At 35.4% G+C, this 13,822-nt stretch overlaps 1 protein-coding gene across 1 annotated transcript in view; it reads right to left on the bottom strand.

The window, feature by feature from the left end:
• The window catches only part of Tnni3k (TNNI3 interacting kinase), a 277,900-nt gene that overhangs the window by 83,673 nt on the left and 180,405 nt on the right, over positions 1–13,822 (bottom strand). Inside the window, exons 18-20 of the mRNA XM_026409759.2 lie at positions 13,096–13,148; positions 12,716–12,768; positions 8,519–8,651 (exon numbers count right to left, since the gene is read on the bottom strand). Coding sequence (XP_026265544.1) covers positions 8,519–8,651; positions 12,716–12,768; positions 13,096–13,148 — 239 coding nt within the window. The remainder of the gene's footprint in view (positions 1–8,518; positions 8,652–12,715; positions 12,769–13,095; positions 13,149–13,822) is intronic.

Below are 13,822 nucleotides of genomic sequence, written 5' to 3'. Positions count from 1 at the left end.
TCTCCTTGTGAACTAGCTGGCCTCACACAGGACAAAAGGAAAACTAAAGGCTCTCTTCTTTGGCCTCAAACTATGATCTGAAAGGGATGCACAAAATTGGGTTCGTGGTTATAAGGAAATGGGATTGGATAAGATACACATTGATGGGTTCATTTATCTTAACTTTCTTCTTTAGTTTCTTATGATATATTAGATGAGACAAGTATAGAAGAGAAATAAAATCTGAGAATCAGGTGTTGATATCTTTCTCTGAAATGCTTCCAGGACAGCTCTTGCTTGCCAGATTGAACCAGCTCCCTTTTCATCTTGCTTGGTTCTTCTCTCTATGTTGGCTTTACCCTTTGGCTCCTTTTCTTCCCAATCTTTTCATTTCTTTTACAGATCTGCTCCTTTTCCAGCATCCATCATCATCCTGTTGGCTAAGTCAGAAACCTGGAAGTCACTGTTGACTCCTTGCTTACCCTTGTGTTTCCACCTCAATATATTTTGAAGTGCTACTCAAATCTTCCCAAACAAACCTCTCCTTTCTCTTCCAAAGGCACTACTGCAGTTAAAGTCTTAGGCATTTCTTCTAGAAGAACTTGTCTGCTTGCCTTTGGGTTTGAACTCCAATTTAGCATTTCCTTTACAAAAAGAGAGAATATTCTAAAATAATAATAGAGTTGTGTTATATCCCTTAAAGTCCTGTGGTGGCTTCCACTGTTCCACTGTTGATACACACAAGCCTATGATGGTTAGTTTATATGCTAACTTGACTGACTCAGGGATAACTAGATAGATGGTAAAATATTATTTCTGGGTATGTCTCTTAGAGTGTTTTGGAAGAGATTACCATTCCAATCAATACACTGAGTAAGGACAATCCAGTCTCATCATTTTGGGCAGGCATCATCCAATCTATTGAGGGCCCCAGTTGAATGAAAAAGCGGACAAAACTCAGAAGAACTAGCTATCTCTTCTGGAGCTGAGACATCAGAAGTTCAGGATTTTGGGTCTTGAGACTCTGGAACTAACACACTGAGTCCTCCTGGGTCTCAGGTCTTTGGACTCAAACTCCATCATAATACTAGCTTTCTTGGTTCTCTCATTTGCCGAAGGCATGTTATAAAGGCTTCTCAGACTTCATAATCATGTGAACCAATTCCCATAGTACATTTCCTCTTGTATCTCTCTATTCTACTGGTTCTTTTTCTCTGGAAAACCCTGACTTACACAAGGACCTTCACCATCTGACTCCAGTTTTACAGCATATGTCTTGCAAATGATGTCCTTGTATTCTCTGATTTGTCCCTATTGAATTATTTATGGATCTCTCATGCCTCCGGACCTTGCTGATACTGCTTTCTGCAGGAACACTTCCCCACCTCCCACTGTTTACCTATTTAATTAACAATCATCTGTTAAAGATGCAGTTAAAGTATCATCTGCTCTAGGAATATTTTCCTATTATTCTTTTCCCACCTTCAGTCTGGGCAGGATGACCCATTACAGAGCACTCTTATCCCTCTGTGCATCTCTCTAGTTAGGATTACATTATCTATTGTACTTTTCTTATTCCCCTGTGCATTATGAGTAGTTTGAGGGCCTGGGCAATGCTGTATTCCTCTTTGTTTTCCATACTATAGCCCGGTTCTTGGCCCAAAGGAAGCATTCAAAAATAATAATTAATCTTTATTGAGTACTACTGTTGTCAGCTTCTGTCCCAACATTTTGAGGTACATTGTCTTATTGTGACCATTTTAAAAATAAACTCAGGTTTAGTTAGATTATGTTAAGTAACTTGCATGAGGCCACAAGACTCATGCTCTTCTACGTTAGGTCAATTCTCTTTAGACCCCAGAGTGTTAGCCTGAAAAATGCTCTCTTTTAAAAAGGTAAAATAATGGCCCACATTTAAAAATCATTAGATTTCTAAACAAATAAATTACGGTAGCAGTAAGCAGGCTTACTTGTGCTCCCACTCAGCACTACTTGGCTGCAGCTAGGCAGCAGCTGTCAGGGCAGGTGATTGCTCTTCTTTGCACTATTGTGCTTTTAGCTTGCTTCCCTTGGCCCTGTGGGCATTTGATCTGGTGATCCTTGAAGTGGTGGATGGGAAAGTTTTTCAATTCTTTTTAAATCTGAGCTTAAAAGGTTAATTTGAACATGCGCTATTGAAAAGAGACCCTAACTTCAGAATGTACACTTATCCCTTGCGTAGGAGTCTATGCTAATATTAGTGTTCTACTTTTATATTTCTCCCAGGAGGTAACATGCTGCTTAATCCAGAAGGATGAGCTTTGTGTTAGGCTGCTACTACGGTAATTGATAATGTTGTCCCACACTGTAGTCATGGATTTGTTGCTCATTGTAAATAGCTAATATGTAGCTTATATTGAATCTGATGCTTCACATAATTTATTGCTGAACATATGCTAGATTGCCTAACCACCACAATGATATTAGCAATCTCATTTCTTGATGCATGGTCACTGTCCAACTTTTAAAAATTCAGCATCTATCATAAACAAATTCTCTTTCCAATAAAGTACTATAAATTTTAATATCTGGGACATTGGAACCAAGTTATTCTGAGGCAAGACTTCTAGCTTTTTTATTAAATAATATTCTCCCCTTAGAAAGAGTAAATGCTTTTGGGGAGGGGGAGGTCCATGATAGAAGGAAACTTTATCTCCTTGAAATAATAATTTTAGAATTAGCAAAGCATAACGGAGTAGAGAAAATTACAAATGTGTGAGTAAATACGAAAATAGCCATAAACAGTGACTTGGGATGTGCAGAAAACTGCACTTAACTTGATTTTGGAATTAAGAAAGTTTTGAGGGGAAGGGTTTATTGTTAAAGCTAAGCTCAAAAGTAAATTGGAGTTAGATGAAAAGTGGGGAAGAGTGTTTCTGACAGACTAACACACACATAGGCACGGAGGGGAGAAGAAGTGCACTGAGAAATGAAATCACTCCCTGTGGTTGGAACACAGATGACAAGTCACATGTGGTGAGAGGCAGTCCTAGGAAGGGAGCAGAGACAGGGTTGTGAGGGGCTTGCTAGATTACTGTATTTTATTTTACCTTTTGATTAACACATTTTAGTTGTACATATGTGTGTGCTACAGTGTGATATTTCAAACCATGTATGCAGTGTGCACTGATTGAATCAGGGTAACTAGCATTTCCTTTTCCTTATTTCTTTGTGTTTGAAGACTTTGAGCTCCTTTCTTCTAAATCTTTATAAAATGAATAATAGGGTATTGTGAATTGTAGGCGTATGGTGCTTTAGAACACCAGAACTTATTCCTTCAATATAAATCTTTTGTGGTACCCATTATCTAACTTCCCTTTCTCCTATACCCCTTTCCAGCCTCTAGCAATTGCTATTCCACATTCAAGTTGACATTTTTTGTTTTAGCTTCCGTATTTAAGAGAGAACATGTGATCCTTGTCTTCCTGTGTCTGGTTTATTTCTGGCTTATGTCCTCTAGTTCTACCCACTTTGCTGCAAATGACAGGATTTCATTCTTTTCAATTGAATAATATTCCATTGTGTGTATATACTACATTTCCCTTATCTATTTATCATTGATGGGTATCACATCTTAGATACTGTGAATAGTGCCATAATTAACACATTAACATGGGAGTGCTTTCTTTGGTATATTGATTTCATTTCTAATGTATACAGACCCAAAAAGTGGGTTAGCTAGATCATATGGTAGATCTACTATTAGTGTTCTGAGGAATGTCCATATTGTTTTGCAAAAAGATTGTACTAATTTGCATTCCCATTGACAGTATATTAGAATTCTTTTTTCTCCACTTCCTCATTAGCCATTGTTATTTTTGTATTTTTGATAATATTCATTCCAACTGGATTCAATTGATAGCCTAGGGTGATTTTGAATAGCATTTTCTTGATGGCTAATGATACTGAACATTTTCATATATTTTTGACCATTTGTGTAGATTACCTTAAGAAATTTTGTTTTTATCTTAAGAGCAACTGGATTTTTAAGGGATTTTTAAGTCAAGGAAGTCATATGATTAAATTAGAATTTTTAGATAACTAGAACTAGTGATTGGTGGAAAAAAATTATAAGGAAAACCGAAGACAAGGATAATGTTTAAGATACTGGGCAGTATTCTACATGTGAATAAAGGATGGAGCAGTAGAAATGGCAATAAGTGGGTGAATAATTTTAGAATTAGCAAAGCATAACAGAAAATGGGACTTAAAAGAAAATAATTAAAAAAGAGAAAAAAGAAAGAAGGAGAAAGGATAGGAAGAGAATAAAAGAACACAATAAGAGATCAGAAGAGTCAAGGGTGACTTTTTAAACCTGGGCTGCCTAGAGAATAAGAATGCCATGTAAGTTCATAATCATAGGAAAACTTGACCTTATAGTACATTTTCCCCTTGAATCTTTCACCTTGCAGTCATGAGAGTTTTCAGTTTACAAAACATCATTTCATTTGAGCTTCACAGTAATATTGGCAATGCTCATCATTAATTATATTTATTGAGAAAACAGCTTATGAAATGCCTAGAGGTGAGATTAAAATGCAATATATTGAAATCAGCAAAAGAAGGCTATTGTAGCTAGAGCACAGAAAGAAGACTGGAATATAAAAGACTAGAGTGAAGGAAATAAAACAAGGGTGGAGTGACTGGCATATTTTCACTGGATAAAACTGAATGAGTAAGACTAGAAAAAGAGGATCAGGTAGATTCTTTCAGGAGATATTAAGAATTTTGCCTCTCAATCCTAATATGAGAAGCCACAAGATAATCTTAAGCAATGGTGACATGAGCAAATTTATGTTTTAAAATATCATTCCAGTGGAAGTGTAGAGATTGAAAAGGAAAGAGGGACAAGAATAAGTAAAGGTGGAATAGTCAAAGGCTATTTTAGTGGTTCAAGTGATCAGGGTAGTGGTGGAACAAACTGTGAAAAACCAATAGGTTCAAGGAGGATATTTTAAAAATTCTATTCAACACTGTACTAAAGATCCTTGCTTGTAAGAAGATAAGATTTTAAAAACATACAGATTGGAGAGAAACAAAATTTTCTTTATTTATAGATGATATAATCACCTATGTAAAAATCCCAAAGAATGTACCAAACAAACAAAGAAACAAAACCTAATGGAATGGATATAAGTGAATTTAGTAAGTTTATAGGGTACTAGGTTATTGCTTAAAAACTTATATATTTTCATATACTAAAAGAAACACTGGATGTAAAATTTTTAAAAATGTCATTTATAATAGCATCAAGAAACATATAATTTATAGAGACAAATCTAAGAATGGCAAAGTCCTGTATAATAAAAAGTATAAAATGCATTGGGAGAAATTAAAGAATTAAATGAATGGAGAGGTGTACTATATTTGTCAGCAGAAGTCCCAATGTACTTAAAATGTCAATTTTTCCCGTATTGATTTATACATTCAGAGCAACTAGTAACAATTCCAAAAGTTTTTTTTTTTTTTGTGTGTGTGTGTGTGTGTGGTAGAAAAAGATGAGCTGATTCTAAAATTTATATGGAAATGGAATAAATCAAATAACGAGAACAGGTTTATCAAAAAAGAGCAGATTTGGAGGTTTTTTGTTACCTAATTTCAAGACTTAGTATAAACTATCAAGATAGTATGGTATTTATATAAGTGTAATGCATGGGTCAATGAAACAACAGACAGAAATGAGTATACATGTACAGTCAACTGATGTTTTTACAAAAGTGCAAAAATAACTAATTAGAAAAAAAGGGCACATTTCCTCCCAACAAATAATGCTAAAACAATTGGGCATCCACATTAAAAAAAACACAAAAAACAAAAGAATAAAAAGTTCATGCCATATTATTAAAAAGTATGGAAAATAGATCTTAAAAATATAGAAATTAAACCTGAAAGATTTTTATATAACATATAGTAGGAGGTCTTTGTGTTCTTGGGTGAGGCTAGCATGTTTTGGAAAGGATATACACAAAGAAATAATTTAAAAATATGATGTAATAAACTTTACTGAAATGAAAAACTTTTGCTCTCTGAAATTCATTGCTAAGTACTTCAAAAAGCAAGCCACTGACTACAGGAAAATCCCTGCAACCTACATAGCAGTTGAAGAACTTCTACCTAGAATCTAATAACTCATTTATAACTAAATAATTAGACAATTTGAATGAACACTGTATATAAGTGATATGGATACCAAATAAACATATGAAAGAATTGTCAATATTATTAGTTAAATAAAAATTTTCAGACTACTGGTGGAATCCATAATGGTATACACAACTTGGAAAAACTCTTATCTTAAAATCTAGCAATCCATCTCATGTATTTATCCATGAGAAATGAAAACCACCATGCAAAGACTGAATGATTTTAGTAATTTTAATTATAGTAGCCTCAAAGTGAGAATAACTCACACAATCAGCTTGCGAATGTATAAATAGATCCAGGAACATGCAACATGAGATATTACATTTAAATGAAAAAGAATAAATTGCTGATAAGTGAATTAATATAATTATATTTATAATACATTCTGGAAAAGGCTAATTTGTAGGGACAGAAATCAGATCAGCAGTTGCCAGGGGCTGAGGTGGGAGAAGTGGATAGCCTTCAACCAGGCACCTGGATCATTTTAGAATAATGGAAATTTCTCTATCTTGATTGTAATTGTACATATTTCTTAAAACACATTGAACTGTTCATCTAAAAAGATAAATTTTTCTGTGTATAAGTTATACTCCAATAAGCTTGATTTTTCCCTCCCTCCCTCCTTCCTTCCTTCCTTCCTTCCTTCCTTCCTTCCTTCCTTCCTTCCTTCCTTTCTTCCTCCCTCCCTCCCTCCCTCCCTCCCTTCCTTCCTTCCTTCCTTCTTTCTTCCTTCCTTTCTTTCTTTCTACCAGGAATTGAACTCAGGGGAACTCTACCACTGAGCCACATCCCCAGACCTATTTTGTATTTTATTTACAAATAGGGTCTCACTGAGTTGCTTAGTGACTTCCTTTTGTTGAGTCTGGCTTTGAACTTGCAATCCTCCTGCCTCAACCTCCCGAAATGCTGGGATAACAGGTGTGTGCCACCGCACCAGACAATAAGCTTGATTTTTAAAAAGACTATTGCAAAAGTTTAATTAAGAGATGGTGGCTTGAGCTAGGAAGGTGGTGGCTATGATAAGTGGTAGTCATTTCCCAAGATATATTAGCAGGTAAAATCAACAGATTCAGTTGAATGGACTGACACAAAGGGTATAGGGAATAAAGATGTAGCTGTCTCTCTCTCATGAAAACATACCATAGTGTTCTAGAGTTAGAATTGATTTGTTATATATTCAGCAGTCTTATCAGAATGCAAACTCTTAAGACATAGAGAGCAGCACATCAGAACATTTTACAAATGGCAATGTCAGTTTAGTTCACAATAGAGTTATCACATCCACACTATAACAAGGGCTAATATCATCATTTAATATCATGAAAAGTATACAGGGAATGATTAGGACAACTACATCATCAATGCACTCAAAAAACAATGTATAGAGCATGTAATTCCTGAAAGGCACTCTGTTGGACACTAGGGAAAATACCTTGAAGAGAAAGTAAGTGGTGTGCTTTTGCTCTGTGTACAAGAGTACTAATAAATATGATGATCTTTGTTAGGATTTTAACTTGTTAAAAGGGATATTTAACTTCTTTGCCTTTTGACTTTATTCTACTGATATATTATTTCAGGTTGGTCATTACAAGGTTACAGTATAATTCATTGAAGAATTTGTTTATGATTTAATTTGTCAATCTGCTTTTCAAACATGATAGGCACTAGGAATGCAAAGCCCTTAAAGAGTTTCCAGTATAGGGAGACAATATATGAAAGCATCACAGATAAAATTGAAATATGGAGGCAAATAGAGTTTACCTTGAATATAAATTATGTATACATTTTACCTGTGGTTAAATTTCTCATCTCTACTTTCTATGTGTTAGCAGAGTATAGAGTATATCATCAATGAAATGAGGATTACTCAAAGTTTGATTTTGAGGATGTATCCATATGTGTCATACAAAATTGTTAGGAAAAGCAGTTGAAGTCCCCATAGTTATTTTCATGTTGCTACTTTTCTACCGTGTGTGTATGTGTGTGTGTGTGTGTGTGTGTGTGTACACATATATGGAATTTCTAAAATTTAATCTCAAAAAGTAAATATAGTACTGTCAACATTATTTGCCCCACATGACCCTAGTTAGGTGCTAGTCTCATTAAAAACAAATAAATCAAGGCCCTAAACTTCAATAAAATATTCCTACATTTCTTTGTGTCCGTGTCTAAAATTACCATTGTCATTAAGTTTTCTGGATGGGGTGCCAACTTAAAGCAATTTAAGGTTGTTTACTTTCTTCTTCTCCTTTCTATTCCACCACTGAGAATATGCATTTGGAAGAAAATGCTTTTTGAATCTGTAAAAATGCGCTGAATTTTGGAAGGCATGGAAATTCAGTGTGGCCTGTCTTACCTGGCTTAAGGTGGGCGAAAGGAATCTCGCCGGTGAGGAGTTCCCACAGACACAGAGCATAACTGAAGACGTCGGCTTTGATGGTGTAGCGCGTGCACTGCGTGAACACCTCTGGAGCCATCCAGCGGAGGTTCTGGGCATGGAGAAGGCATAGCCAGTTACCAAGGGCTTAGTTTCCCAGCTGACTAGCAGGGTCCTTTTTTGTGAGGACTTGATAAGTGTTCTCCTGATATACAGGGAATATTTTTTTTCCTAGTCACTAGAAGATCATAAAATTCATATTTTTTTCAAAAAGTCATCAATATTATTCATCAAGTAATAGGCTCATAAAATGATTATTACAGCATCCACACATTTTTTTTTCCTACTTATAACTTGTGATCATCTCTCTCCTGGATGAAAGCTTCAGAATATTCAACCATTGGGCTTCGGAAGGCACCTTCCCTAATCAGGCCTTTAGGTTGTAATTTAGGAAGTCTGTAAATTAGGCCCACACATAGTCTCCGCCGTTAAGGAGAGAAAGGGCCTGAGTTGTGCCAGAATATTTTAATTGAAGTAGATTTCTCACTTGCAGGATCAAGTCTATCATATTTTCCTTTGTTTGACTAGATGTGTTATTTCTAAAATTCCAGTTGAGGAATATTTGAGAAAACAAGTCCATAAAATGTTAACAGTTTTCTTTGTACGAAGTTGTAGCCTCATCTGTTTTAATGGTGTTGTTTACATTCCTTTTATTTGCGATTGTAGTTTAAAAAATATGTTTCCATTCTGGGTAGCAAATGCATAAATTCGGTTAATTTGTCACTTAAGGAATGCAACTCTAGATTTTGAATTAAGAGATGAAAATTCTAGTTTTTGTTTGAGCACTGACAAGGAAGCTGTGGACAAATCCCTCATTTTTTCTGGACCTTAGATTCCTCAAGGAGATAAAAAGATAAGTCAGACCCTTGCTCTTCCAGCCATTAAATCTTAAGACTCCCTAATATATCAATATGAATTTTGCCAAACACCTTTGTATTTTCACTGAAGAAAACTGGTGTTATTTTATTATTCTTACTGAAATTCTATGTGCAGTACTGGCTGCTGATAATTCTTTTGAAATGTCTACCTTATTTGGAAATCATGCATAATTACAGCTTTCCAAGAATATCTTTGTTCTGATTATATTGCTCACATGCAATTCTCCCACATGAGCTTTCACATTCCAAATAGCCTCCATTTATATAGTAGATTATACATTGTGTCACAACATTGTATAAGTGGGAGTAGGCATATAGCATGCCTGTTTTTGCATAGGGGGATCATAGAATAATTAGGAAACTTAAATAAGGCCACATAACTAGTAAGAAATAAAACAGCCTCTAAAATAAATGCAGAGTGATGCTATGCTTAAAGACTGTGCTGCCAGGATAAAAAAAAATTAATATTTCTTGCTGTTGGTGAAATTCAATTTAATTCTATTCAACAAAAGTTTATTCATTCAGAGAGTCTCTACTGGCTGCATTGTAGAATCATTTGGAGGAACTCTAAAAAAATACAAATACCCAACATAAATACCATTAAATAAAATATGACTAATCATAATTTCTATGGGTGAGATTCAGGCATTATGTTCTTCAAAAAGCTTCTAAACTGATGGGCAGCCACAGTCGAGACCCATGGATGTAGCTGCCTCTAAGCCTCAGGTAAGTTAGTTAAGTTTGTCTTGTGAAAGAGGACTCACTTTCCCCACCTTCCTTACCTCATATTCTACTACTTTCCTCCATGCTCACCCCACTCCAACCACTTTAGCTTTGAACACACCAAGAACTCTCCTGTTTCAGAACCTTTGCACCTGCTTTTCTTTTCCCTACCAGCAATGTTCTTTCTCCCAAGGGAGACCTCCTTATGTTGTATTGCTCTAGGCCTATTTAAATGGCATCTCCATTACTCTCCATTCATTTACTCTGCTGTTATTTGTTTCTTCATGGTACTTATTATCACCTAATATATATTTCGTTAATTTGTTCATTGTTTATCTTCCCACAGTGGAATAATAGCTCCATAGGAAAAAGAAACAATCACTATAATGTCCCCAGTTCCTAGGAGAATATAGTAGATGCTCCCAAGATATTTGTTGAATGAATGAGTTAATCTAATTTGATGTGTGGTTTGAATGTGTCTCTCAAGGGTTCATTTGTTAGAACCTTGGTCCTTAAGAATGATGATGTGGAAGGTAGTGGAACCTTTATGAGGTGAAGCTTGATGCAAGTAAGGAGGTCATTTTGGACTGCTGCCTACTTGATTGAAAAAAGCTATTGTAGTTCTCATGAGACCCTGATAAGTTCTCATGAGAACTGTTGTTATTAAAAAAAAACCCCACAAACACAAACACCTGACCTCCCCACTTTCTGGCTCCCTGTCAGGGGAGTCCTCACTAAAATTGGCACTATGCTGTCTGGACTTTCAGCCTCCAGAACTATGAGCTAAACAAACATTTTTTTTTTTTTTGCAAATAAAATTCTCAGACTCATACATTTTGCAGGAGCAATAGAACACTGACTATTGCACTGGAGAAATCAGTATGTATAGCTGTATTTTTACAACATTGTCAACAATGTAGTTCCTGCCTAACTCTAACTCATCTTCCTCTCTTCATGGTGTACATGTCAATAATGCCAAGCTCTTTGAAGTACTTTCCAAAACTTTGCTTTTTCATTCTTCCTTGTATCTTTGCTCATGCTCTTCACTCTATCTGGTAGGACCTTCCATCCTCTCCATCATCTGATTACCACTATTCATCTTACCTGACTCTCATGATGTTATGTGATGTCTCTATCACTGAACTTCCACTTTATTTTGAACTGATCTTCTCATTACTGTTTTTCCCCAATAGAAAATGAGCTCTTCCTTGGGGTCAAGAACTAATATTTTACTCACATCTTTCATTCCTTGCCCCTGAACAATTCCTTACACATTGTAGGCTCTCAATAAAATGTTTGGTGAGTGAATAAGAGTGAAAACTAACAGGTCAAAGTGCATCAAAAGCCTAGAAAAAAAAAGACAGGGAGGTACAAGTTATAGAAAAGATGCTTCATAAAATGGGTAAAATCTGCCTGAGCTAAACAGTCTTCTCCCAGTTGCAGGACAACAAAGGATTTTCCAGCCAGAGGACACCATACTGGCAGGGCTACAGGGGTGTGAAAAAAATGGAATGCTTGGGAAATGGCCATGTGGCATCTGTGCCAGGGCACAGGAGCCTTTGAAACAACTTGTGGTGGAAAAGAAGGTCACAGTGTGGCCCTGGGACCAGAAAGAGGGCAGCAGGAAACTGATAGTGAAAGAAATTTGAATTTTAGCCTATAGTCAATGGTACATTATTGAGACATTATAGTAGGATGGGAATTGCTAAAACAGCAAAACTTAAGTGATGTGGGAAATAATGAACTGGAAGAGAAGGCTGGAGTTAGAAGTCTATCAAAAGAGTTCAGAAAAGGGATGATGAGAATCTGAACTGAGGCAGTAAGAAGAAATCTGGGAAAATAAAAAACTTAAAATTTAGGGGGAAAAAAGAAAGAATAAAAATAAAATTACTCAGTTCTGTGTAGGTTAAAGCAGTTAGGGAAAGGATTGCAAATTTGGGTAAGTAGATATCATAGGTAATCCAGAAAGGAAAGTGTACTTATTCTGGGGGAAAGAACTGGGGTAATGAAGGAGAGGGCAGGTGATGAATTTATTTGCAAGCATTTTAAGTATAATTAACTTTGCTTTCGAAGCTATGATTTATATTTTGCTTTATCATTGATGCTTACCTACACCAGCTCTTACCTTATAAAGTAGATAACTATGAATAATTAATAGATATTGGTGAATGACTAAGTGTAGAGTTGGTTATCTATTAAAATGTTAACTCTACCACTTAATATGGTAACCTCAATATGAAAGTCAATTATCCATATACTTATCAGCTTTATTTGAAACATATTTCTATTATTTAATCTATAATATTTTCCAAACATATATCTTATCCATTTCTCTAGAAGAGTCTTGGAATAGTTATTTTGGAGTTTTACAGAAAATAAAAATATAAAACATTATCCTGCACTGAGACAATGACATTTTTTTTCCACTGAAAGCTGCTCTCATCTTCTCCCTCTCATGCTGAGTTTACACATTTTAATTGTTTTATAATTATAGGGAACAAAAGCAGCAGCAAACCCCAGGTTGTTTTGTCATGTTGTCTTCATCCACAGACTGTAGAAATCTTGATTCTGAAAGAAAGAGAAAACAGATTCATGTCAACAGAAATATCTTAAAACCAAGGTCAAAGATCAGAGCTAAAATTCTGAAACCTCAGGAAGCCTTTGTCATATTCAAATTCTCACTTCCTTTCTCTTGCCTGGAGATATCAAAGAGGAAAGATCAAGAATAAATGATATATTTTCAAAATTCAGTGTCATTGAAATTTGAATAACTTAGATAAGTATTTCTGTGAGTGTAAAATCAATTTTCAGATTTTTTTTGCACCATATTTGGCACCAAGTAGGAATGAAAAGAGAAACTGATTTCATTTAGAATATTATTGCTGGAAATCTCACCTCCAAAATCTGCTACCACTGCATGCCCATCCTCATAGAGAAGAATGTTATGGCTAGGAAAAAAAAAGCAGACTTTAAGTAAGTTTTACTAATTCTTAACCTGATTTGATTCCACAAGAAGAGAACATTGGTCATCATTTATTCACCCCAGAAACTAAATGTGCCCCCAAAAGCTATCCCCAATTTTCTTAGTTTTGCTAATTCAAAAGAGATATTTACAAAATGTCAGTACACTCTAACATTGAATGTATAAAGCATTCCTACTTTAGATAAGCTGTCTATACTTGTCAAAAAAAAAAAAACGCATTAGCTAAAGATAATTTTTCAGCTCCTTTAGGCTAACACAACTGCGGCTATAGACAAAAAGTAAAAAACATGACCAGTCTTCAGAGCTGGGTGAGGAGAAATAGCTTCTTGGAGACCAAGACACAAGGATAGTTTGAGACAGGGCCTGCAGCTCACATAATAGGATTCTATGGAAAATATCTTGGACAAAACATTCTAGCTACAATCTCAGGACAGCTGAGTGTTTCAAAGGCTTGTGACATAATGCCAGCTAAACCACATTTTAAGATTTTGAGGAATAAAAGGTACAAAGGTATCAGAGTCTTCCTTCCAACCCTCGAATTCACGAAGATTAGAAAGAGGGTCACAATTAATCTTAAATGCTTTCACTACAGGAAAACAGGTAACTATGTGTGGTACATGGATCTATTAATTAGCTCAA

The sequence above is a fragment of the Urocitellus parryii genome, chromosome 11, assembly GCF_045843805.1.
Source record: "Urocitellus parryii isolate mUroPar1 chromosome 11, mUroPar1.hap1, whole genome shotgun sequence".
Taxonomy (NCBI): domain Eukaryota; kingdom Metazoa; phylum Chordata; class Mammalia; order Rodentia; family Sciuridae; genus Urocitellus; species Urocitellus parryii.
This window is presented reverse-complemented; position numbering and strand designations above follow the sequence as displayed.